The sequence below is a fragment of the Rhamphochromis sp. 'chilingali' genome, assembly GCF_963969265.1.
Source record: "Rhamphochromis sp. 'chilingali' genome assembly, chromosome: 3".
Taxonomy (NCBI): Eukaryota; Metazoa; Chordata; class Actinopteri; order Cichliformes; family Cichlidae; genus Rhamphochromis; species Rhamphochromis sp. 'chilingali'.
In genome coordinates, this window is record NC_137931.1 from 39,226,212 (window position 1) to 39,253,850 (window position 27,639).

The 27,639-nt window shown below is 43.0% G+C and overlaps 2 protein-coding genes across 2 annotated transcripts in view; both read right to left on the reverse strand.

Annotated features, from left to right (window-relative positions):
- Positions 1-6,256: 6,256 nt before the first annotated feature.
- On the reverse strand, positions 6,257-13,604 carry LOC308393953 (histamine H3 receptor). The gene is made up of 3 exons (XM_080878028.1): positions 13,157-13,604; positions 12,416-12,582; positions 6,257-8,510 (listed from the first exon to the last, which is right to left on the reverse strand). The coding sequence occupies exons 1-3, from the start codon at positions 13,431-13,433 to the stop codon at positions 7,653-7,655; spliced, it is 1,302 nt and encodes a 433-aa protein (XP_080734154.1). The 5' UTR covers positions 13,434-13,604; the 3' UTR covers positions 6,257-7,652.
- Positions 13,605-24,500: 10,896 nt separating this feature from the next.
- Positions 24,501-27,639, reverse strand: part of impact (impact RWD domain protein) — a 28,159-nt gene continuing 25,020 nt past the window's right edge. The window contains exon 11 of the mRNA XM_080878977.1: positions 24,501-27,031. Coding sequence (XP_080735103.1) covers positions 26,972-27,031 — 60 coding nt within the window. The 3' untranslated portion in view covers positions 24,501-26,971. The remainder of the gene's footprint in view (positions 27,032-27,639) is intronic.

Genomic DNA, 27,639 nt, shown 5'->3' on the forward strand with positions numbered 1-27,639 from the left:
ACAACAGACTGTTCTCTCTGCTGAGGTCAGGAAAGCGATTCCGCTCCCTGAAGACCAACACAGAGAGACTGAGGAGGAGCTTCTTCCCGCAGGCGATACGGTCTCTCAATCACACCACCACACAGTACTGACCCACACATACAGTTCTTACACACACACTGGACTTTCTGGACTTTGGTTTTGCACAACACTGGTCACTATATTCTTTATTTCCGGTTAATACTTGTACAGCTGCTGTTATTGTGTATATATTTATTTATATTTAGATTTCTTCATACATTCTTATATAGTTCTATATTGTGTATTTTGTTGTACAGTTATTTTATTTTCAACTTTAATTTATATATTTTATCTTATTCTTCCCAGTTAAATTTACCCTTCATTCTAATTTGTGTTGTACAGTTATTTCATTTTTAACCTTAATTTATATTTTATTCCTTCCTAGTTAAATTTACCCTTTTTAATTTTTCATATTTATTTCCTATCTTATTCATAGCCTTTTCCTTTTTTGTTTTCTTTAGGTCACGAGCAGTTGTCCAAGCATTTCACTACATATCGTACTGTGTATGACTGTGTACGTGACAAATAAAAATTTGAATTTGAATTTGAATTTTAAATCGCTTTCTTGGACAACAGAGCATCAAATGTAGCTTCTATAAGCCACCAGTTCTTTCAGGACAGACTCCTCAGCTCTAACTGTAAATATTCATAGTGACTTGAAATCAAAAGAGCGAGCTCAGCTAGAGGCTGCATTCAGAGTCAGTGAAATACACTCAAAGGACGTGTTTCTTTTACATTCTTTAAACGACTTGGTTTTGCATGAAGCTTATCATCCACCAAACATATGTTGTCCGGTTAACAGCAGCCACCGTTTTTTCACTCCCACGTCTCACATTTCTCTCAAACAAAAGCAAAACGAACAAAAAAAGAAGGGGTCTGCATTCTGTCTTCAGCCCCAAGGATCTCATCTGTTTTGTTCACCAGATATGTGTTTCACTAACAATTACCGCCACCATATTTGAATCCCAGAGCAACCCCAACATGAACCAGAAGGATGGAAACTGCTTCCAATTTTTCTTTTTGAAAGGCTGTTTCATTGGTTCTTGGGCTTCCCACAGCGCATAGAAACGATGTCAACACTGGCACTGAGCAATTTGGTTTCTATTTGCAAGTCCACCTGCGTCTCTGTGCAAGTCACCTAAACCACTGCCAATTCATCTCATTCTCGACTGACCTTTTATGAAATGCTTCCAAATTGACTCCTGTTTTTGGCCGAGGGGAAAAAGTCTCTTGTACTCCTCGACTAGTCCGTTTCTATTCTTGAATTCTGAGACACAGATGACAGTCGTGCCTCATGGGTCTCAGATTTTTTGGATCTGTTTAGCAAAAGCATTTTCACTCTTGAGCTGTGGTTTTCACAGGCACAAAATGTGTATCCATGCACCCACAGTAACCATTGCATTTAAATGACTATTATTAAATAGGGTCAGTGGGAAAACACACCACCACAATCTATTTATCCAGTTTGCCCCAGAGGAAACAGCTTTTTTTTCTGCAGGGTCTTTTTTTTAAAGCCACTTAATGCTTTGGGCTGTATTCAAAACAAGATGCAGAGACAGGAAGTTTAATCATATGAGCTGTTCCAGAGTTTAACTGAGATGTTGCAGAACGGCAACAAACTGTATGATTTATACAGCTGCTTCTGTAGGGCTATGACTTTCGTGTGACCTTTTGGACATCAAATTAAATTTGTTGTTGCCGATAAGGCACGGCAGAAAGATACAAAACAGCATCATCCAAAGATTCTTCTTTCAGTGCAATAAATTCTGTGTGTATCCTCAAGGCTAAACAGTCTCCAAGGGTCTTTCCTCCTAAGTAAAATGTCCCATGTTATTCCCACAGGGGAAAGCGATACTGTTACTTCCTTTATTTTTCTGACAGCCCCCAGAGAGTTTTCTGGATATATTTTGATCATGTTCATCTGTGGTGAAAATTTTTTAAGTCAATGCCACTTCTGTCATACACTGTGTGTTTGCTGCTAGATAAAATGAGAGCTTGACAGCAATCTTCAAAACAGAAAACTCACTTTTTTCCTGCAAAGTTTTTTTTCTTTTTTTTTGGCAGGTGTGAATCAAACACAGACAACAGCTACCAGCAACATAAAAAGACAAGAATGCTTTTCACCCATTCACACCAGCTAACATCTGTCATACCATATCCCATCTCACAGGAGCCAGAAACAATTATAAACCTTTAACCAATCGTGAAACACTCAGAGAAGTAGTATGACATTTCTGGAAGTACCAAGAGGCACTTGGCACCATTCAGTCTGAAACAGAAAACAGAGGCTCTGAAGGTTCCAGCTTAATCCATTATACTTCAGTACAAAATGTACAAATAATAACTATAGTTTTATGGGAGTAATTTCAGTAGTCAGGTTAGGTCAATGGAGTGACTACCTGAAATCATAAATAAGGGATTTAGTGTTAAGTGGTGACTTTCAGTTAAGTGATGGAATTCGCAGCCCTCATTCACTAGGCTTTGTGTGCAGAATTACAATTTTGAGCACAAACTAAGAGAAGAACTCACTGTTCTGTTTTTTCCATAGTCTTATGGAACAATCTTCCTGTTGCTATCTGGGCGTCTGACTCTATGCCATTGTTTAAATCATGGTTAAAGACTTGTTTATTTAATCTTGCTTTTCCACCTAGCTAATATTTGGTGTGCGTTGATACGAAGAGATTCTGGCAAACCGTCAGACGTCTCAGGAGGGGAAAGCGGTGCTCTACCTGCACTGTGTATAGTGCTGGCGGAGCGCTGCTGACGTCGACTGAGAAAATTGTCAGGCGGTGGAAGGAATACTTCGAGGACCTCCTTAATCCCACTGGCACGTCTTCCGAGGAGGAAGCAGAGTCTGGGGATGAGGGGAATGACCCGCCAATTTCCGGGGGCGAGGTCACTGAGGCAGTTAAACAACTCCTTGGTGGCAGAGCCCCTGGTGTTGATGAGGTCCGCCCCGAGTTCCTGAAGGCTCTGGACGTTGTAGGGCTGTCCTGGTTGACACGCCTCTGCAATGTTGCGTGGAGATCAGGGGCAGTACCTGTGGACTGGCAGACCGGGGTGGTGGTCCCCATCTTTAAGAAAGGGGACCGGAGGGTGTGTTCCAACTACAGGGGGATCACACTCCTCAGCCTCCCTGGGAAAGTCTATGCCAGGGTGCTGGAAAGGAGAGTTCGTCCGTTAGTCGAACCTCGGATACAGGAGGAACAATGCGGTTTTCGTCCTGGTCGCGGAACACTGGACCAGCTCTTTATCCTCTCCAGGATACTTGAGGGTGCATGGGAGTTTGCCCAACCAGTCTACATGTGTTTTGTGGACTTGGAGAAGGCATTCGACCATGTCCCTCGGGGTGTCCTGTGGGAGGTGTTGCGGGAATATGGGGTGTCTGGCCCATTGCTACGGGCCATTCGATCCCTATACAACCGTTGCAAGAGCTTGGTTCGCATTGCCGGCAATAAGTCGGACTCGTTCCCGGTGGGTGATGGGCTTCGCCAGGGCTGCCCTTTGTCTCCGGTTCTGTTCATAATTTTTATGGACAGGATTTCTAGGCGCAGCCAAGTGGCGGAGGGCTTTCGCTTTGGTGGCCTCAGAATCTCATCTCTGATTTTTGCAGATGATGTGGTTCTGTTGGCTTCATCGGGTGAGGGCCTCCAGCTCGCACTGGAACGGTTCGCAGCCGAGTGTGAAGCAGCGGGAATGAGGATCAGCACCTCCAAATCTGAGGCCATGGTTCTCAGCCGGAAAAGGGTGGAGTGCCCACTCCGGGTCGGGGATGAGTTCCTGCCACAAGTGGAGGAGTTCAAGTATCTCGGGGTCTTGTTCGCGAGTGATGGGAGAAGGGAGCCGGAGATCGACAGACGGATTGGGGCTGCAGCTGCAGTAATGCGGACGCTGCACCGGTCCGTCGTGGTGAAGAGGGAGCTGAGTGTAAAAGCGAAGCTCTCAATTTACCGGTCGATCTACGTCCCTACCCTCACCTATGGCCACGAGCTGTGGGTAGTGACCGAAAGAACGAGATCGCGGATACAAGCGGCAGAAATGAGCTTCCTCCGAAGGGTGGCTGGCCTCTCCCTTAGAGATAGGGTGAGAAGTTCGGCCATCCGGGAGGGGCTCAGAGTAGAGCAGCTGCTGCTCCACATCGAAAGGAGCCAGCTGAGGTGGTTCGGGCATCTGACAAGGATGCCCCCTGGGCGCCTCCTGGGTGAGGTGTTCCAGGCATGTCCCACCGGGAGGAGGCCCCGGGGCAGACCCAGGACACGCTGGAGAGATTATATCTCTCGGCTGGCCTGGGAACGCCTTGGTATTCCCCCGGATAAGCTGGAGGAGGTGGCTGGGGAGAGGGAGGTCTGGGCCTCTTTGCTTAGGCTGCTGCCCCCGCGACCCGGCCCCGGACAAAGCGGATGAAGATGGATGGATGATACATTTTTATCCGTTATGCGTTGTTAACTACTTTTATGTATTATGATATACATATGTTCTCTTACTCTTTTCCCTCCCATCTTCTTTTTCCAATCTTATCTTATTTTGTCAAGTACCTTGGTATACCCTTGGTTTTTAGTGTGCTTTATAAATAAAGATTATTATTATTATTATTATTATTATTGCTAGAAAATAAAAATCATTCTAAGCTGACTGACAGATGCCAGCTATTCAAGCACTAATTTCTCTATATAACGCCTCAGGCCTAGAGAAGGTCGATGATTCCCTGGCAACCTCTAGTTGGTCGGGGAAAATGTGGCCATCACTATCTGGCAACCCCCAGTGGTAAAGGAAAAATGAGCATTCCCCAACCAGCTGGCAAGTGGTTTCTGGAGGTTCCTGGCTGTTGCCAGGTGAAATCCATTGCAAAGAGGGTCCTACTTGTTGTTCCTAGAGTATTTAAAAGTAGAATGGGAGGGAGAGCCTTCAGTTTTCAGGCCCCTCTTCTGTGGAACCAGCTTCCAGTTTGGATTCGGGAGACAGACACTATCTCTACTTTCAAGATTAGGCTTAAAACTTTCCTTTTTGCTAAAGCATATAGTTAGGGCTGGACCAGGTGACCCTGAATCCTCCCTTAGTTATGCTGCAATAGACGTAGGCTGCCGGGGATTCCCACGATGCATTGAGTTTTTCCTTTCCAGTCACCTTTCTCACTCACTATGTGTTAATAGACCTCTCTGCATTGAATCATATCTGTTATTAACCTCTGTCTCTCTTCCACAGCATGTCTTTTATCCTGTCTTCCTTCTCTCACCCCAACCGGTAGCAGCAGATGGCCCCGCCCCTCCCTGAGCCTGGTTCTGCCGGAGGTTTCTTCCTGTTAAAAGGGAGTTTTTCCTTCCCACTGTCACCAAAGTGCTTGCTCATAGGCGGTCATATGATTGTTGGGTTTTTCTCTGTATCTATGAAGCGCCTTGAGGCGACTTTTGTTGTGATTTGGCGTTATATAAATAAAATTGAATTGAATTGAATACACCAAAAACCATGCCAATTGCTGTGGTCTTTGGCAGATTGGCTTGGTCGCCTGGAGTTTTTTTGCATTTGGTGAGTGTTGCAGGTAAGTCCATGTTTTACATGGAAACCCCCGTCGGCTATGGTGATATGCTAGCAATCGAAGCAATTGCAGCAAGGTTTTCGGTGTTGCACCTTCATTGTGACTGATTTCAACAAATGACAGACAGAAATTTTCAGCAACTAGTTAAGGAATATATGTTTGACTCTACAGACCTGTTTAGGAAAAAAGCAGAGAGAATTAAAGAAAAGAAGAAAGATGGAAGGAAATAAACAGAGGTGCCGAGTGGACAAAATAGCAAGACTCCATTAAAAGAGAAAAATAGTCTCATGACTGAACAAGTTGTCTCAGTTGGACACCAGAAAGTTTACTTTTCCCTCAGGAGTGATGATGGCTTTTCTTTGAAAAATAAAAAGAGTGACTTGGGCTGCAGGAACTGAGAGATGGATGTTTTGTCTCCAGAGACAGACTCTGGATGAATGAAAGAAAGGTTTCATATCAAAGCTGATGTGGGGAAAAAAGAAAAACAGTAAGAGACCAGAAGAAAAGCAGTGTTCACATCTAACCCTTGACAACAAAGTAGGTTATAGATGTAACTACTCCTCCAGATTTTACCAATAACATACAGTGGAAAAAAGCCTGTTGGCAGTCTTCTTTTATTTTATTTTATTTTTTTCATCTGACTTACAGCTGCACAGATTCATAACCAATACACAAAGTAATCAAATATGCGGTTTTCACATGTCTGCACTATGTTGGGAGAATCAGGTCATATTATTATTCAAAAGTGTTCTTTCTCCTTTGTAGAACACAACAGGAGACAGTCAGACTCTTTCTCACTCCTGGAAATACTTTGTTTGGTTAAGGCAGGCGAGCTGTCTGGGTTCAGCGAGAGGGAGGCAGAACACGATGATTCCCTGAATCATGAATTCGCTGGACGATTCGTTTTTCTGCTCGCACATGAGCTCAGTCAGACATCACGCAGGCTTTGCATCAAGGAAAAACTGTTTAATGTTCCACTGAGTCTTACAAGCAAATCCTTGCATGTACCTTTCGGCAAAAATTCAAGACTGCACTGCATGTGTGAAAACAGCTTTAGGTAAACCAGTCGAGCCTTGAAATAAATAATTAACTCAGCCATCTGGCCTGACATTGATCTTATTGTACATAAGTTTTAAATCAGCTCTCTTTTCATTGTGCTTCACATTTTGCTTTGACATTTTCTTAACATTTTGACAGATGTCAGGTAGATTTCCTTGCCATAAGATTAAAACTATAAAATATTTAGAATTACTTTGATAAAAGTACACTCATTGGTCAGTAAGCACACTCTTGTCTTCTTTTCTATTGCTTTAAACATGGAGGACTCTGCATTTGTGAGTCTATCGCTGCATGATTTGCATTGTATAGTTTTTAGGGGCATGAGCATAAAGTCAAACTTGCAGCTGTATATTTGAAACTGTAACATGAAAGGGTTTCATGTGCAGATATATTCTGAAACCATCAAAAGACCATTGAGTTCTTGCTTCACATCAGCTTCATCTAAATAGAAGTTGAAATGTTCTCACGGTGGCCGCTATGAAATTGGATGCTGGGTGAAGATGTCATTTCTGTCTGCGTCGTGCTTCCATTCAGACAGAACACAATTTAACAACCTGGTGATCAGTAGTTCTCATATATGTGTGATATCTTAGACTAAATTATGGTAATTACCTTCTTTAAGACTGCATATGCCATCATTTCACAGCCTTCTGCAGCCTTCTTAGAGGGAATGTGTGAAGGTTTTAAAATGAACAAGAACAACATTAGAAAAATCTGAAACTGGCTTTGAGAGGTGGTTTAATCGTGGGCAGATTTATCCAATGGTACTACAAGAGTCTATTGTTCTGCCCATAAGAATATTATGTTGTGCTATTTTCAGCTGTGTTGTGTCATCGTATTGCTGTCAGGTATGTTACAATCCTCATTTAAATGCAAACATTTACCTAATTTTTGAAAACTGGCCTTTTTTTTTTTTTATAGAAGAACATCAAATGGATTTTTTACAGTGTTCAGCAACATTTACTCCATTCATAAAATATGCAAGTTCATTTGAGTTCATCTAACAAGACTGAACTTCAATCTGTGGTTGAACTGATTGTCTTTTAGGGCATAGTATCTTTGAGAAAGCCCTTCGAAAGCTGCTGTGGCACACAGGGTACAAGAACGGGTTGATGGCAGAGTTCAGCCACAGAAGCCAGAAGGTAATCTCGTACCAGTAGTTCGCCACACATTTACCGCTACAGGCGGCACGGATAATCATCAGTAGAGTGTACGGAGCCCAGCATATCCCAAAAATGCAGACTATAATGGCTAAAGATTTAGCAATCTTTTTGTCTCTGGAAAGCCGAGATCCCGGTGTCCTACGGCCAGGCACCATGCAGGAGGCTGTGTGCTGAAACAACCTGGAGTTTTTTCTGTGCGGAGAGAACTTCTCTCGCTGCATTAATATCTGACTGGCGTTAGGCTCCCCGCTGGAGGAGGGAGACAAGATGTCGTCATCTTTGATGACCGCAGAGATCACAACAGGCTCGCTTGACATCACCTTCCGAGTCTTGACAAAAAACACGGACCAGCCGGCTCCATCTTTATGCTTCTCATTGTTCTTCTGAGGCTTGGCATTGTCTTCAGCACAGGCAGCCCCACTCTTATTCCTGCGATGGATGTTGAGATAGATGCTGAGGTTGAAAAAAGCCACCGACACAAACGGGGTGAAGAACTCAAAGGTAGACGCACTCAGCAGGAAGTACCAGGTGAAATAAAACTCAGCATAGCACTCGTGGGCCGGGACAATGCTGTAGCCGACGATCGTTTCCCAGAAGATGATGGCAGGGCCGTAAAGGAGGAAGGCCAGCACCCACACCGCCACCATCTTGAAAACAGCCTGGTGGGTCATGTTCCTCTGAGCTCTGTATTTAACCTGTGTCAAAAGAGAGGCACAAGTATGACTCACAGTGATGTGCCGTGAACAGAAACTCTGCATCATAATAACACTGCACGTTACATTTCAAACACCCACAGCTGCTCAGAGTATCTTCCCCAAATGAACCCCTTGTTGCATTGTGCGGCTTTGGAGCAGGAGAGAGATGCTGTAAATAAAACCCACTCATGGAGTTTTTATACCACGGTGTGTCTCCGAAGCCAAAGAGAGAAGGGGAATGTCAGGCTGACAGCCACATTCACTGATGCAACACTAGTATGAAAGAGACATCTGGTTTCTCCCGATCTACCCCTCCCTCACCGTCGCTTATTCTCTTTGCTTTCACTCCATTTTCACTTCACCTCCTCTCGGTCTAAATGCTATCATTTTGCAGGGCTTCTCTATCTGCTGCTCTCCCCTTTGGTGTTGTTGTTGTTTTCTCAATCTTTTCTTTTTCTCACACAATCAGAATGTCTCTCTGCAGATTCAACAGCTGGATATATGTCAAGTGAAGCTGCCAGCATGTCTGTGGTTCAATAGCAACTGGAAAAAAAATCAGTAGTGAAACAGATCCAATACAAGATGCGCATAAATAATTATGGCCCCAGTTTCAAGTGTTCACTACAAAAGCACAAGACTCCCTATTTCCACTGTAAATTAAAGAAATACTGCACCCTACAGGCTGAATGTGAAGAAACTGACCAATAGGCAGTCGAACCAATCATCAGCCAGATTTTCTTTTTTGTAAATCTCGTATCAGTTGACAGAAAGTTAACAGTTTTAATAAATTAAAAATAAGAGACTGCAAGAGGATACAAATATTCACATTGAAATATTTAGGTTTTACAAATATTTCTTTTGCTTTTATATCTAATACTGGCTATTTCCCCCCCATGATTAAAGTCAATGACTCTTTTAGAGCAACAGAAGAATTACTCATCTTGTACAAAATGTAGGGAAAAACTGAAAAAACTGCCAAAAACTGAAAAGAATGATCAAAGATCAAAGCAGCAGACAGTGAAATATACTTAAGAGGTTTTTGTCATATTTCAAGCCTGCTTAGATTAAAATGACTGTGTTTGCATCAGAAGTGAGTGAGTTTGAAAAATCCAGAAACTGTTCGAATATTCGTCAAACCACACTTTAATGACAAATACTGAAGTATCAAATCTCTTCATTTAGTCGTCAAATGTTATCTTTATGTGTTGTCTTTAATTGAGAAAGAGTTAAAGGAACAGTTCACTAGTTAGTTGCCTGTATTCATCTAGACTGGTATGATATCCCTATAGAGTTGCCTGCCTTCACTTGAATATAACACAACATGATATGATGAGCAGCAAAACAAGGCTTCGTTTAGCTAACAATAAAACTGCTCACAATGTTTGTGGGTTTTTTGGTCACTGATTTTTAATAATATTTTTAATTACACATTTAGTTCCATTGTTTTCCAACAGAAGGCAGATTCTGTATAGCTACTATCACCAAAACTGAGCGGCTCATACCAACGTAACTGTCACAACAGGCTGTAAAAATTTGATTTTAGGGTGAACTTTCCCTTTATTTCTAGCTTTAAGATTGAGCATTAGTGCCTACTCATGCACGCTAACACATCTCTGACTCACCCTGCTTCTTACAGTTCTTTGTAAACAAGATTTCCTCCCTGCAGTCTGTCATTCCATCTTCACCTTCCAATCCCTGTGTTTTGTCTTTGTGCCATTCTGCCTTTAATCAGTTCGAACCAATCTCTCTCTCTCAGCTGCATGAAATAGTCTGCAAGGTTAAGACTACCAACTGTTCCACCGATGCTATCCCCTCTCGGCTTCTGAAGCAGGTTCTGGACTCAGTCGGACCTTTCCTTCTGGTCCTGATCAATGCCTGCCTCAGTTCTGGTTGTTTTCCAACACCCTTCAAGCACGCTGTTGTTCAACCTCTCCTTAAAAAGCCTAATCTAGATCCATCCCTACTCTCTAACTATAGGCCCATTTCCAACCTCCCTTTTCTGTCTAAAGTACTGGAACGAGCCGCCCTCACGCAGCTCCAGCTATTTCTTGACAATAACAATCTCTATGAGAAGTTCCAGTCTGGTTTTAGAGCTCGGCATAGCACAGAAACCGCCCTTCTGAGAGTTTTTAATGATTTGCTTTTAACTGTTGACTCTGGTTGTGCTGCTGTCTTAGCAACCCTGGACCTGACAGCAGCCTTCGACACTGTTGATCACAACATACTGCTATCCCGCCTTCAACATTGTGTCGGTTTAAAGGGCACTGTCTTAAAGTTTTTCCAGTCCTATTTGAATAATAGGAGTTTTTCTGTTCACCTTGGTGAACTGTCATCTCCCAGAGCTCCTTTAACCTGTGGCGTACCTCAGGGGTCCATACTAGGCCCCCTGTTGTTTATTCTGTACTTGCTCCCTCTGGGCGATGTGCTCCGTAAACATAATGTGTCCTTCCACATCTTTGCCGATGATATTCAGATCTACCTCCCTCTGAGGTTGAACTGCAATGTTTCTTTGCAGCCGCTACTCTCCTGCTTGTCTGACATTAAGACTTGGATGACTCTTAACTTCTTACACCTTAATGAAAGCAAAACTGAAGTCATTGTGTTTGGGCTTCCTAAAGATCCCAACTTCTCTCTTGACTTTTTGGGACCCCTAACCTCCGATTGCACTTCTTCCATTAAGAGTCTTGGTGTTATTTTTGACAATGCTTTTAAACTTGATAAACAAATTAGCTCTGTAGTTAAGGGATCTTTTTATCATTTGCGGATTTTAGCCAAAGTCAAGTCTTACCTTTGCAGGAACGATCTAGAAAGAGTGGTCCATGCTTTTATTACTTCACGGCTAGACTACTGCAATTCCCTCTATGCTGGCCTAGATCGTTCCTGTCTACATCGCCTTCAACTGGTGCAGAACGCTGCCGCTCGCCTGTTGACCGGTTCAAAAAAAAGAGACCACATCACTCCGGTTCTCTGCTCTCTCCACTGGCTCCCAGTTGCCTTTAGGATTGATTTTAAAATCTTATTGCTGGCTTTTAAGGTTTTAAATGGCACTGCACCTTCTTACCTGTCAGAACTCCTTAGTACTTATCGCCCCAGGAGATCTTTGAGGTCAGCCGACCTGATGCTTTTAGATGTTCCCAGGTATAAATTAAAGACAAAGGGAGAGAGGGCGTTTGCTGTGGCTGCACCCAGACTGTGGAACAGTTTACCTCCTCACGTCAGACTCTCCAAAAGCCTAGAAACTTTTAAAACCGCTCTTAAAACTCACCTCTTTTCATTGGCTTTTAGAAAGGTTTAATTTATTTGTTTTATATATTTTTATTTTATTTTTATCAGCGAGGTGTTATTACAAAATTGTGTTCTATTGTATTTTTATCTGTATTTACTGTACAGCACTTTGGTCAGCCTTGGTTGTTTTTAAATGTGCTCTATAAATAAACTTGACTTGACTTGACTTGACTTACACCCCCTGAAAAAAACCTAAAAAAACAAAAACCCAATCACAAAACCATGATGACCCCAGTGACATCACTGTGACATATTGACTGTTAATTAACCCCCTGGAGATCCAGAGAAGACATTCTGCAGCTGTTTTCACAGGATAAATCTGAAAAGTGATGAGAAAACTGAGCTGTGTGATGGAATATATAGTTTATTTGACTGTTGAGCCAGGGCTAATTTTTGCACTGATAATATTTTGGCTAAGCTGATGAACAAAGCACTCACTTGACAGCAATACCCTGGTGAAAGAACGAAGCTGTGAATACAAATGATTCTAAGCACACTACAAGCTATTTCAGGGAGTAACACATTTTGGACCTAAATGTGGTCGCCTATGTGAACTTGATGAGCGTGTGTGTATGTGTGTGTGGTAATGAGCGCCTCATTACCACACAGACTGTACTTACCGCTCTTGTGACTGACAGGAAGCGATCATAACTAATAAGGACAATGTTGAAGACAGAGGCTGAGCAAAGGAGGTAATCCATGACCAGCCACACTTTGCAGAGCCCTTTGCCCAGCATCCACCTGCCGGTCAGGTTATAGGGGATGTACACCGGGATGCAAAAGGCACCTGGAACACACACACACACACACACACACACACACACACACACACACACACACACACACACACACACACACACACACACACAAAAAAAAAAAAAAACACACATCACATTGGTGATTCACCAGCATCAATATTCACACTTTCCCATACCTTCACAGTTTCTGGGTGTAAGATGCATTACATGCGGCAGAAAATTAGCGAAAAGACGCAGTTCCAGGAAACCTGTGACATTGTACGAACAAGAACAATCTAATATGTCTCTTTCATTAATGACAAGGGTATAATTTAACTAAAGCTGTAGATAAGAGGAGCTTTCACTATAAGAGGGACGTGAGTGCTCTTCAATAAAACGGAGGCATGCCACAATTACGCGGAGTAGTCCGTTGTAATTTAACATGTGAATAACGCAAAAGGGTTGTAAAGGTCATCATGAACTCGCCGCTAATCAATAGTTAGACGCTAATTACAGTGTGGGAAAATTACAATGTGCTTGGGGCGCGCGCAAAAAAAGGGTTTCATTCATAAGAATGGACTCAGACAACACGAACGGATAAAGTGACAAAGAAGGAGAACTTACCCACTAGAAAATCGGATATAGCAAGGTTCAAAAAGAAGTAGTTGCTTTGATTTCTCAGGGTTTTGTCCACAATAAAAGCCATGATGACCAGTGCGTTCCCTGCCACAACAACGACAACCAGAGTCACCATAAGTACCGATAAGATCACCACCAGGTAGCCCGGCAGGACAGCCCCAGCTTCCGACACCGCAGGCGTCAAGTTGCCGCTGGAGTTGGACTCCAGGATGTGCGCGCCCATAATTAATTGACTGCCAAAATCATTGTAGGGTTTTTTCATCGCACGCACAGAAACACCGGAGAAGTCCAAAAACGCGCCTAAACGTCCCGCTCCACTTCATGAAGACAAGTTAAACACGAAGACCTGTGAATCGTTGAAGACTTTTCCCAAATCTTCCATTTCTTAAAACACTAGAATAAGTCTCCGAGCTACAGACACGAGTTAAGAACACTCTGTAATAGTAATACTAATAATGATTATTGTTCCTCTGGGTCCTCTCTCCTTTCTGGACTCTGTCATCTACAATCTCAGCTGATGCTGGATGTGCTGATACTGCGGAGCGCACCGTTGGTTTTGTTAACAACGTCAGTACTGACCAGATGTGAGATAAAGTACTTAATCCGGATGTTTTTCAAAATAAAACCAGTCCTGTAAGGTTTCAAGACGAACAAGGCGCATCGGTGTTTTCTAAATCTGTTTTCAAGATGCACATTTAATGTGACAAGTTACATTTGATGTTCTGCCGTCGGCAGAAAATATAAAAATGACAGCCAGCATGCAGCTTAATGAGCAACCTAAATAACAAGGCATTTAAAACAATTGCCCCGTTTAACACCCCCTTTAAGACATAACAATATTATTGTTGGCTGTCGGATTAAAATATAAAATTCTCTATAAAACGTCCTTCTTGTATGTTTTCCAACAGATGTGACGAATTCTTAAACTTTTATTTTGAAAACAAAACAAATTCCGGCCTTTTTCAGACGATGTTTGCTATTTTGGACGATTTGCTTTTTTTTGCCCACCCAACAGCTGATCAAAGGCTCATGTCTGCAATCAAAAGCTGAAGTGCTCCAGGCGCATGAAGCAGGCTGAGATGAAACGATCTGAGCTTTATGCAACAGGATATCGCAATAAGCCAGCCAGCAGATATTTACACAAAGCAACAAGTTCCGTGACTCAGAGGCCAATGTCCAGTGTGAATTACCATATTATCCCTCCCATCCCTTTATTTCGCGAAGAAATTACGTAATTATCTAAAATTACTACTGACTTAGCTATGCAAATAGCCCCTCTTATTAAACACAGGGTACCCAGACTAATATCAGAACACAAATACGGGCACAAACGGAAAAATCCGTTTGTTTTCTGAAATGAGCTGTCAGCCTTCTGATACTGGGGATGAGATTGTTCTTAACGAGTCCCAAAATATCACATAAAGGGGGAAAACAATATCTTCTGTTATCAAATAATCACTCTTGTTTTTATAAGTGCATTTGTTTTTATTGGATAATGTCATTACTCTGAGTTTGTGATCCTTTTTCTCTTTAATAATATATGTGATACTCTTGAAGTAAGGTTGGAAAGCCTAAAGAAAAATTAACATCCTGCATCTTTTGCTATACACCATTACTTAACCTCAGTAACAAATGCCGTGGCATTAGAGAAAAGACATGGAGATTGATTTATTTAAGAATATCCTGCCAGTAACAAAAAAATTATGACAAAGCTGCCAAAGAATTATAGGATGGCATTATCTCCCTTTCTTGTACAGGAAATTTGTCTTATGTTTATTAAGATAAGGAAAAAGCGAAATTGAAGCGCTTTTAATTTAAGGAAATTGACCAGCTCTTATCATGACTGCCATACCTCTTGGTCATTTTAGTAAAAAAGAAAAAAAAAAGTAGTAAAAATTAAAAAAAAAAGAAAGAAAGAAAGAAAGAAAGAAAGAAAGAAAGAAAGAAAGAAGAAGAAGAAGACTGTCCATTTTATGAGCCTAAGACTGTTTGCTATGTGAAAACCAGACCCATCAGAAAATATGAGTTGTAGGCAGTGTTGGTCAAGTTACTTGAAAAAAGTAATCAGTAACTAATTACTGATTACTTCCACAAAAAAGTTATCCCGTTACTTTACTGATTACTTATTTTCAAAAGTAATTAATTACTTAGTTACTTTTTAAAAACACGATTTACAACCTGAAGAGGTGATAAAGCGATAGGTCTTTCAGCCCTATTCTACTTTTTCTACATAATCCATCATACAAAATGTAATCAAATGGAAAAGTCTCTTTTTTTAACTTGTTTTATCAGTTTTAATCTTTTAACTTTATGCATCAAGCAAAAATTTAATTATATGCAACATTCTCTGACTTGAATAAATTAGTTTAACATTTAAACCTATTTTCTACACATTCCAGCACATAAAATAAAATATTTTTTGTGTTTACACTCACTCTTTCAAATAGATGCAAGTAAAACACAGCAGGAAATAAAGTCAAAGACTCAGCGGTCCTGTTGCTCTATTTTCACCTGTAAAGCAGGACTACGGTAGGCGGAGGTTTACCCTGGTGCAGGTGTGCCGTGGTCAGTTGAAGAATCCGCGAGTTTCTCTGTGAATTTCCCATTGCGTCGTTGTGCACTTGGTGCTTGCTTGGAAGTTTAGGGTTTTTTTCGCTGTAAAAAGAAGTTTTCTTCCCACGCACGATGGACACTAATGTTTTTGTCACTTTTTATGGAATCAAACTCAAAGTAAGGTCAGTACTTCCACGCTTTAAACGCTGCACGCTCATACTCTCTCCCACAATCGATATGTGATCCATTGTTGATCTACACACAGCTGTTGTCACTAACGGCGCACTCGCTTACGTCACTGTCGTGAGACATTCTCGCAAAAAATCACGGTTTTAGTAATGCAGTAACGCAGCGTTCCTACGGGAAAGTAACGGTAATCTAATTACCGTTTTTGCGATAGTAATCCCTTACTTTACTCGTTACTTGAAAAAAGTAATCAGATTACAGTAACGCGTTACAAGTAACGCGTCACTGCCCATCTCTGGTTGTAGGCTACATCTGCACATCATCAGTGAAAAGTTTTCAGGGTGTCTTTAAGTTTTTTGCAACATCTGTCATTAAAAAATGAGGAATTTGAAACTTTATATGAAACTTTTATGAGCTTTTTTAAAATATATATATATATATATTTAACAATTTGATTTAGTCAATAATCATCATTTTTTTAAAACTACTGAGAACTCTGGGGTGACAAACTTTGTCTTACACCTAAATCGAACGAGTGGTGCTAAGTCCACATATATTTTTCATCATTTATGAAATTAATGGTTTTTGGCTGTAAAAACATGTTCAAGTTACAGTTATATGATGAATATGGGGTTAAAACACCGACTCTCATCTCAGCAACAGGTGTTGAACAAAAATACAGCATTAACTCATAAGGAACTCCATATTTATACAATCTTGTGTTTTCAGGAGCTTAGGTGCAATAAGACAAATGAGCATAATAACAAAGTGTTTATTCCTAAACCTTTCCCAGTTAAGGACCCTTGACATTGATTGCTTACCGTCTGGAAGCTAAAGGCATCACCAAACAATGGATTTTCTCTCTTTTTACTGCATTTGCTACTATGACGTGCAGTCAAGACAGTTTTGCTGAAGAGAGCAAAAATTATAGCTCTTCAGATTTCTCGCCGCTTCTGGCACATCATCAGTAAACACTACTGACCCAGTGCAATTTGATGTCAAGCATGCCCTGCTCTGACAGCTTTACCTTTTATTTTAAGATGCGTTTTATTTAACTCTAATCTGTCTTTCCTATTCTCTAAGATGATGACTCTTTGGCACCTTGTGATAAAATATCTGCAATTCTTCTTGTGAGCAATGGTATTGCTTTTCATTTGGAGAGTGGTTGTCACTTTGATAGACATTGTACAGGGTTTCTACAAATTTACCAAATTGCCAATCCAAATGTTCCTGTTATCTCTTTCTGTGATGGATTCCTTTGAGCTCATCTGTCTGTTGTATGTTCACAGCTTCCAAATACTCCACTTCAAATCTTTTGCCAAGCTAAGTTCATAAAGAAATACCCCAGACCTAAAATGTACCAAAAATGGCTGCAATTCCTCAATGGTGAATACTTTTGTCTGACCACTTCAGATAAACCAGATTCATTATACAACCTCAGCTTGAAACATAACGTGACAGTGTGCAAAAATATATGATCTGCACTGAATGTTCTTGGGCAGTTACTGAAACAATGACCTAACAGGCTTGCGTGGCAGTATCGGTACGGACTGTGCAGATGAAATTTGAAACCAAGCGCTCTAATTATTCTCCTCAGCCTTGAGTATGAAATTGAGTTCTTTGCAAGCCCCTGAAAAACATGATTAAGGGCTGAGATGATTGGGTTCAGCGTGATGACAGCTTGTCAGGGAGAAACAACTCTGCTAAGTGAATTAGCTGTAATTATTTCTAATGGCTGAAATGAGCAGGCGGCTTTGTAAACAGACTTGGAGGAAATTTTTCTAAAATGTGTTATCATTTGCGCTTTCATTCAATCAAAATATCTCTCTACATTTGTATGCTATCAGTTATATTTTCTGAAGATAATGAGCGCAGATAAAACATTTTTTGCATCATAATAGTCAGGTTCTGCTGGTGGAACCAAATTAAAAAGTGCCTGTATGAGACTTGTGTAACCAACTTTAAGGTATAAAGGTGAATTACAGCGCAATAATTACTTGGGCTCGTAATAAGACCCTGGCCAGAATCAGAAGACACCAAGTTCGTATGGAGCCAAAGTATTGAGCAGCAATAATGACCTGGACACAATGTTAACTTTTGAGTAGCCACTCTTGTATTGTTACAAAGTATAACAGGTATTTGTCCAATTTGTACAGATAAAGTATAAAATAAAATAAATAGTGTGCACACTCAACAAAATAAAAGTACTCGTTGGGGCCCTTTAAGAATTTAGAGTTAAGCTGGCGATAGCCAACTTCAAAGGTCCTTGTGAATGTAACTGGAATGTATGAGTGTGTGGTGTGTATCTTCTTTGGGGTAGATCGTCCTCAAAGTGGTTGGCTCGCCATCTATCACAACCAGAATATCGTCCTGGTCCTTGGACTTTTCCGTCCTCTCCAAAAAACCTGACCGTTGCTCTGTTTCACAAAAGCCCAACACACACTGGCGTTGGAATTGCAGCAGCTCTCCGGATGAAAGGTGAGTGTTTAGCCGACGTTGCCTCTCTCTTTCATCCAGCCACTCGACTCCGGACTTCCAGCAGGTAAGTAGGCTGGCTTTCCTTCCTCTCAATCCTGAGTTTTCCTCTCTTTTGTCCGTGGATTTCTCGGTTTGAGTAGCAGATGCCTCCACTCCTCTTGCTGAGATAAGAAAAACCCGGGACACCATGCACCTCCACCTCACTTCCTGGCTGACAGGGTCAATGCGGCCTGGGTAGGCTCTGATTGGTTGCTGAGCTAGGTGCCCTCACGTGGGGTGAACTGAGAGGTGCATTCAATGGTCATAGGAAATACGACGCTTGTTGATGTGGACAGTTAATATAAAGAGAATAAGTATGATATTTTTCATCTGGGCTACACCCTCCCCTCCTGAACTCATGCACGTCCCTGTGCATGGTAGACAGTTAAATGATGATTATTTGACGGGTCAAGGAAGAGGGCGAAGCAGGCTCTTCACCATCACTGATGACATCGGCCCAAGCTGAAGACAGTCCTTGCAAGAATGATTTTGCTGCAGTGATCAGAGGATTGCCTAGCTCCGTATAGTCAAGCCGTCGTGGCGGACGACGGTTTCTCTCAGATCTCCTTACAGAATCATTTGTATCCATGTTTTCCCTTGTATCCACTGGGACTATCTCCTCCACTCTCTCCTCAGAATTCGCACCTCTGGTGCCAGCCTCCTGAAATGGAAGTTGCCTTTCTTGGACGTCTGGGTCATCAACAGGTGAGTCAGTTTCAGTTAAGGTTATTTCATCCACTTGTTCGGTCGGTGTGACTCCATTGGTAGATAAGTACTCAGTATCATCTGTAGTACTGTTAGGCATATCAGGTATGTTGCCAAAATCAGATTGGCTGTCAAAAACAGGTGGGTTGTCAATATCAGGAACATTTACAGGACTCTCACTCACTGTGTGGACAGGGGAACTCAACCAAACAGGAATGAGCAAATCATCTTCTTCGTCTGAGGAGTTCTCTTCCTCTAGCGCTGGATTTGCACGGGTTCTTGGCCTGCGTGACACTGGCTTCTGTACATGCTCACTGCTTTCCTCCACAGGTAGGTAGCCACATGGTAGCAACAGATCCCGGTGTAGTGTTCTTAGGGGACCATCTTTGTTTTCAGGCTTAACTGTATATACTGGGAGGTTGCCTGCCCTTCTCACCACTACATGCACAGTGTGTTCCCACTTGTCTGAAATCTTATGTTTGCCCCGGATACGGACATTCCTGACCAATACCCGATCTCCAGCTTCCAAGTCTGATGCAGTTACATGTCTGTCAAACCTCATTTTGTTCTTGTGAGCCATCTTTGCAGCCTTGTCCATAGCTAACTTGTAGCTTTCTTTGAGACGTGACTTGAGTTTTTGCACATATTCAGAGTGAGATGAGTGTTGTTCCTCTTGCACTGGCAGGTTGAATGCAAGGTCAACTGGCAACCGAGGTTGGCGTCCGAACATCAGTTCGTACGGGGAGAAACCAGTCACTTCATTCCTGGTGCAGTTATAAGCGTGGACCAGGGGTCTTACATGGTCACGCCAACAGGACTTATCTTGATCACGGAGAGTTCCCAACATATCAAGCAAGGTACGATTAAATCGTTCCACAGGATTGCCCCTAGGATGGTATGGGGTTGTCCTCACCTTGTGGATACCAGCCACCTGACAGAGCTCCTTGATTGTGCGGGACTCGAAATCTGGACCCTGGTCACTATGCAATTTTTCTGGGATGCCATAGTGTACCATAAAGTTCTCCCACAGACACCTTGCCACTGTGCGGGCCTTTTGATTAGGTGTTGGGATAGCAACTGCAAATTTAGTGAAGTGGTCCGTGATCACCAATATATCTTTGGTTCCACTCCTGTCAGCTTCCAGGGACAAGAAGTCCATGCACAAGAGTTCAAGAGGTCGTGTCGTATTAATGTTGACCAAGGGGGCCGCTCTTTCAGGCCGTGCCTTCCTCCGCACGCACCTGCCACACGTCTTCACTTTCCTTTCCACGTCCAAAGCCATCCTTGGCCAATAAAATCTTGACCTTACAAGGTCCAGTGTACGGTCGACTCCCATGTGACCCATATGGTCATGCAGGCTGGTGAGAACTGTGTTGCGAAGCTCAGCTGGAAGTACAAGCTGGTAGGTTTTCTGGGACCCCTCTTGGCGTCGCCGGTACAAGACATTGTTGCGGAGCTCAAGACGGTTAAGCTCTCGGAGGAGCAGTGGAAGCTCAGGGAACTGTGTGCGCACGGTTGGAGGTGGTGTGTCCCCATATTCGATCTGAGAAATAACATGCTTTATACACTGATCGGCTCTTTGCTCGTCTGCCAGCTCTGCCTCAGTTAGATGGGGAATGGTTGGCAGACCTCCAAACTGTTCCTCTTGCCCATAGCTATCAGGTACAGCACTAGGAGACACAGCAAGCACCTCCACCAAGGCAACACAATCTGCATCTGCCTCTCTTTCATTGTCAGGACTGACGCTGTAGGTGAACTGCCTCTCACAGATTGCTTTCACCACAGACTGATTTACAGCATTGATGTTGTCTGGATCACAAAGGTGATCTTGAGTGAACTGTTGTATGCGTTCAATCTCTTTTTGTGATTTCAGGTCGTCCGCTAGCCCTCCGTGTGGTCTGCGTGATAATCCATCCGCATCTCCATTCTGCTTCCCTGGACGATAGAGGAGTTTGAAAGAGAATGTGGACAGTGCTGCTAGCCACCTATAGCTAGTTGCGTCAAGTTTTGCTGAAGTCAGAATGTAAGTCAGCGGATTACTATCCGTTACAACAGTGAAGTGGTTGCCGTAGAGATAGTCGCTGAACTTTTCTGTAACTGACCACTTGAGCGCCAGAAACTCCAACTTGTGCGCTGGATAGCGATTTTCGCTCCGTGACAGCCCTCTACTTGCATAGCCTATGACTCTAAGTTGTCCCTCTTGCTCCTGATACAATACAGCACCAAGCCCGGTGGTACTGGCGTCGGTGTGCAGTATATAGGGTTTCTGGGGGTCAGCGAAGGCAAGTACAGGGGCAGTGGTGAGACTTTGGATGACTGACTCGAAGGCTTCCTGGCAAGCTGGCGTCCAGCGACCTCCGAGAGGGTCTTTTGGGTCATGGTACTGATGTGCACTTTGTCTTGCGTTTACTTTTGATTTCTTGTGGCTAGGTGGGTACCCTGAAGTTAAGTTGTGGAGAGGTTTCACAATGCTGGAATACCCCTTAACGAACCTTCTATAATACCCAGCAAAACCAAGGAACGACTTTAACTCTCGCAGGGTCTGTGGGACAGGCCATGTTTTAAGGGCCGAAATCTTCTCAGGGTCAGTCCGAACTCCATTTCTGGAGACCACATGTCCCAGATAACGGACTGAAGTCTGGAAGAAGACACATTTCTCTGGTGACAGCTTTAACCCAAACTCTTTTAGACGAGTGAGCACTTTCATGAGTCTTTCTTCGTGTTCCTCAAGGGTTCGGGAGAATACTATCACGTCATCAAGAAAGACCAATGCATCCTTCAAATGCATATCCCCCATGCACCGCTCCATTAACCGCTGGAACGTGCTGGGGGCGTTCGTTACACCCTGAGGCATTCTGTTGAACTCCCAGAAGCCGAGAGGGCACACAAAGGCCGTCTTCGGTTTGTCTGCTTCTTCGACCTCGATCTGGTAGTACCCTGATTTTAGATCAAGAACAGAGAACCACTGTGAACCATTGAGGGCTGAGAATGTGTCCTCTAGCTTCGGAAGGCTGTACGCATCTTTTATAGTCTGAAGGTTTAGACGCCTATAATCGATGCACAACCGGACTTGGCCGTTCTTTTTCCGGACTACCACTATGGGTGACGCAAATGGGGACTCTGACTCTCTAATAACTCCTGCATCAAGGAGTTCCTGAATGTGCTTCCGGACAGCCTCAATGTCCCGTGGGTGGATTGGCCGGGCACGTAGTTTGAAAGGCGTGCCATCCGAAAGTTTTATATGATGTCGCACCTGGTCCGTCCGGCCAAAATCCAGGTCGTGCTGTGCAAACACCTCAGGCATGCCGCTGAGCTGCTGAGTGATGCGCTGTTTCCATTCCAATGGAACTGGGGAGTCACCAAAATTGAAGGTTATGGTGGGCTCTTGGAAAGACGGAGTCTCTGGAGTTCTCTGGGATAGTTCTGACTGTTTGGTCTTGTTGTGTTCCTTTAATAGGATGGTCTGATAAGCACTAACCTCGGCAATAGTACACTTGGCAGGGATGACAATGTCGTGGTCAGACTCGTTGCTTATAACAACTGGCAACTTGTGGGGCCGCCGCTGGGGAAAGTCCACCAGACCGGCTTTAAGTAGCAGGCCACCGGGCAAGGGGGACGATGATGGGTACTCAATTACAACTGATTTTTCATCCTGAAGGCCCTCGCCAAGGGCGACTCCCTCCACCACTACAGTTGAACCAGCTGGAATGACTTGAGGCATCTTGCCAAGTAGCTTCACTACCCCCTGATGGGTGTCACTTGTCTGCTTCCGTCTCAACTCAATGATTTTGAAGACTACTTTGTAGCCATGTGGGAGGGGTTGACGATTGGCTAAGTCAGTCTCTGAGTAGATGTCGAACAGTACATCTAGGGTGTTTGTGCCTATGAGCATGAGGGATTGTGAAGTGTCAGGGACGATTAAAGCAAGTGTGTTTACATCTACTGGAACACCTATAAAGTCCTTTGGAAAAGTTATGGTCATTTCTATATAGCCAAAGTAAGGCACTAGCTGGCCATTAGCACCTTCCACTTCTAAGAGGTCATGTTGTGGCTTGATCTTTTGCTCTGAAAGGTGCTGCTGGTAAAATGACTCAGGAACAGTGGTAACTTGGGAGCCTGAGTCAAGAAGACAGTTGACTTCTTCACCTCTCACAGTCACTTGAGCTGTACTTCTGGTACCAATCAACTGTTTAGGGAGTTGGAAAGATTGGTTCTGCTCTGAATGGTTTAAGCCAGAACATGTTTGTGCTTTGACAGTCTTTGCTGGGGTACTTACTTTGTTAACCTCAGCTGTGATTTTGTCACCATTGTTTACGTCTGAGGGACGTTGTTGACTCTCCTCAGCTCCTGTTTGTCCCACAACAGGAACTGTTAGATGTTTAAAGGTGAATCTGTACAATCTCGCGCTTCCCACTGGCATTGTTTCTCCTCCAACTGCTTCTTTTTTTCTGCTACTAGGTTGGGGTTAGCGGGGTCAACACAGCATGGAGCGATATGTCCATCTTCACCGCAGTTGAAACAATACCAGGGCTTGGGTCTGCCCCTTTGCCTCTTTGAAGTCTGTCTTTGCATACGTCCATCTACACCATGTGGCTTTGACATCTTACTCTGCGGCTTCCCTGCAGGGTCCTTGCTGTTTGCAAACTTTGTTTTTTTCTGTGACATGAATGTAGTTAGTTGACTTTGCAGACTCGCCACCTGCTTTCGCAGATCCTCAATAGCAGCAATGCTACTCCCATGTTTCTCCTCTGGTTCACAAACATGTGCACCCTGGAACTGTAACTGAGTTCTCTGCTTTGTGGTGCCAATGTGTTTTCTCATACGGTTAGTTTTTGCTTGCTGTCGATCTTCCTCAGAGCGAATCATTAACAACAGGTCTGAGAATTGGGGTGGGCTGCTCTTCTTTTGCTCAAGTTGCAGGGCGCTGAGTAGGTCGTTGTCCCAACATCCCCTGCAGAACTGTTTAAGTAGATGTTTGTCCACTTCTTCACATGCGACTCCCCCCCTCTTCGTGGCTCTGTTTAATGCTAGCTGTAGCCGGTGAAGGTAAGTGGATGACTTCTCACCTGGATCTTGAAGGGTGTTCAGGAATTGAGCGAAAAGTTCCTCACCATCTTCTACAGTGCCAAAGGCTGAATCTAGAAGCTGCAAATAAGTCACAGGTGGTGACTCAGGCCGCAAACTCTTAACTATATCAGCTGCTGGTGGGAGCAGGCTCTCATGGATCTTTCTGGATATTTGCAGGGGGGACATGCTGGGATCATTTTGGAGCAGTTCAATTTGTGTGCGCCATGTGTCATAATCAGTTTCATTGTTAGGTCTGGGAACCTTACCGGAGAAGGAACGGAGTCTCACCTGGGACTGGATGAGTGGGACAACATCTTGCCTTCGTACGATATGCTCTACCACAACCTTCTGAATGTCAGGTGGGTTCAAGTCACTTACTGAGAGGGACGCTGCTCTCCTTCCATTAGTGAGGGGAACATCATCAGTGGCACCAGTATCACTTGGTGTAACATCTGAATGTGAGGTGTGACACTGTCGCTCTTTAGAAGCGGGCGGAGATACAACAGTGGTCTCGACATACGTGGGAGAAGGTTCTTCAGTGGTAGGTCGCATGGCTTCAACATCCTCCCCAATCTGACACATCATCTCCTTCAGCACCTCACCGTAGTCTTTGCCACTCAGCTTGGCTAGTTCCTTGAGTTCCGCCAAGTAGGTTTTTGTAACATTACTCCCAACCGTGGTAGTGTACATGCTACTGAGTGTTTTAATTTCATAGACAACGCTGGGATCAGCTTGTGCTGTGTATGTGTATGGTAAACGAGGTTCTAAACCTTCTAAGGCTGAACTGCTAGAGTATTCTACGATCAGGTTTTGGTAGAAGTTGGACAGTGAATCATCAACAAAAAGGACTCTTGTGATTTTACCATACTGTTTCAGAAAGTCAATGACCTGTTCATCTTTCTCAGATACCTGTGTTATCCCAGCGACAACAACCGCATTAGGTATTTTGACACCAGACTTTTGTATGAAATCCATGCTGGTCATTGCCTCAATATTGATGCTCAAATCAATTGGCTCCTGGCTGGCTCGCCACTTCTGTAACCAACTTTAAGGTATAAAGGTGAATTACAGCGCAATAATTACTTGGGCTCGTAATAAGACCCTGGCCAGAATCAGAAGACACCAAGTTCGTATGGAGCCAAAGTATTGAGCAGCAATAATGACCTGGACACAATGTTAACTTTTGAGTAGCCACTCTTGTATTGTTACAAAGTATAACAGGTATTTGTCCAATTTGTACAGATAAAGTATAAAATAAAATAAATAGTGTGCACACTCAACAAAATAAAAGTACTCGTTGGGGCCCTTTAAGAATTTAGAGTTAAGCTGGCGATAGCCAACTTCAAAGGTCCTTGTGAATGTAACTGGAATGTATGAGTGTGTGGTGTGTATCTTCTTTGGGGTAGATCGTCCTCAAAGTGGTTGGCTCGCCATCTATCACAACCAGAATATCGTCCTGGTCCTTGGACTTTTCCGTCCTCTCCAAAAAACCTGACCGTTGCTCTGTTTCACAAAAGCCCAACACACACTGGCGTTGGAATTGCAGCAGCTCTCCGGATGAAAGGTGAGTGTTTAGCCGACGTTGCCTCTCTCTTTCATCCAGCCACTCGACTCCGGACTTCCAGCAGGTAAGTAGGCTGGCTTTCCTTCCTCTCAATCCTGAGTTTTCCTCTCTTTTGTCCGTGGATTTCTCGGTTTGAGTAGCAGATGCCTCCACTCCTCTTGCTGAGATAAGAAAAACCCGGGACACCATGCACCTCCACCTCACTTCCTGGCTGACAGGGTCAATGCGGCCTGGGTAGGCTCTGATTGGTTGCTGAGCTAGGTGCCCTCACGTGGGGTGAACTGAGAGGTGCATTCAATGGTCATAGGAAATACGACGCTTGTTGATGTGGACAGTTAATATAAAGAGAATAAGTATGATATTTTTCATCTGGGCTACACTTGGATATATTTAGATAGTGGTCCTTTGGTGCTTAAAACCCACTTCAAAGCATTAATATGCAGAATGTCTTTCCAGAGATCGAGTGACACCAAAAGGTGAGGTGAGACAAAATCTCACAGGAGGGAATGAGTGGTAAATGCTCTGAAAGACATTCAAAATGTGAAAAGGATGTCTATTTAACAGGCTAGAAGTGTGTGCCAAATGCACTGGAGAAAATGGATGTGGACTGTGTTGCAATTCAGTAAACTCCATTTTATTAAGCAGTGATGTATGATCGCATTTCTTGGAAACGATGAAATGATTTGTGAAAGATCGCTATTGAGATGCAGATTCAACAGGGAAATGAATTAAGGCTTGCAGGGACAACCTCGTTACTGTATCTCCATCATGATGGAGCATTACAATTTTAAAAATACTGGGAGTGCATGCAGAAAAGAAAAAAAATTAGTAATTCGAGGATTTAAAAATACTGGCGTATTCTTCAGACGTGGATCAACAATCTTCACATGTGGGGTACATTCAAAGTCATGATCATTACACAAATCCCCATAATTTGTTTTAATGAAATGTGAACTGTACACATTTTATTTCGAGGCTTCTTAAACTAAATATAAAAATATACATTCCAGAGTTAAAGCAGTCATCTGAGACGTCATTTTGAAATCCCAGATGATATTTTATGACCTTGAATGAAAACTAAATTGCTAGAAACCATTTGTCTTCTAAGACACATCTCACATCTCTTTCTAAAAACGAGCTTTTCGTTGAATTCGACATCAAATACTGAACGTGTGCTTGAAAAAAGTTCTTCATTTTTCTTCTGAAATTCACTTTGTCTTCTTGCCTTTTGGCCTTTTGGTCTTTAGTCCTGATTTGTTGGCCTCATCCTGTGAACCAAGAGGGGAGGATTAGAGAAAGAATGATTGTGTTACATTAGCACTCTATTTAATGGTGCCAGAGCTTTTTCCTTGCTTAATATCTGAGTGCTTCTTTACAGCTCATGATAAACTCTTTTGCCTAAAACTCCCGCTGTGTTTGCAAATGTGCAAATTGCAATGTACTGATTGACATGCACCATGCTGTTTTAATGTATTCCTTTAATTGCATCAAACAAAACATTGCCATCCTAAGTACTTTTAGGAAACATCCTCTGCTAATTATTAGTCTGGCAATCCAGACTGCCAACTTGTAGAGAACTCTGGAACCTCTGTTACATAGTACAGGGTGAACAAATGTTCACTGAGTCTGTCTTGATGCATCAATTTTGTCTGAGTTTGTTTTTCATATTGGCGTAGAGCTTTATACAGCAGGAAATTGCTTTGATACCATTTTTAATAAGTGACTCATATACTGCAAAGTAACTGGCAGTGACCTGTTCCTCCTCAGGTGTGAGACTGATTCAGCTCTTTTTCCCCCTCTAAACTGTAGTCTCTTTTTCTCATAAATCAAATCCTATCCAGGTATTCAGAGACTTTATGCAATTTTGGATTTAGCT

Coding starts and splice junctions, on each gene's coding strand:
- LOC308393953 (XM_080878028.1), bottom strand. CDS start 13,433: ATGAAAAAACCCTACAATGATTTTGGCAGTCAATTAATTATGGGCGCG. Junction 12,583..13,156: donor TATATCCGATTTTCTAGTGG/GTAAGTTCTCCT, acceptor TGTGTGTTCCAG/GTGCCTTTTGCATCCCGGTG. Junction 8,511..12,415: donor TCCTGTCAGTCACAAGAGCG/GTAAGTACAGTC, acceptor CTTTTGACACAG/GTTAAATACAGAGCTCAGAG.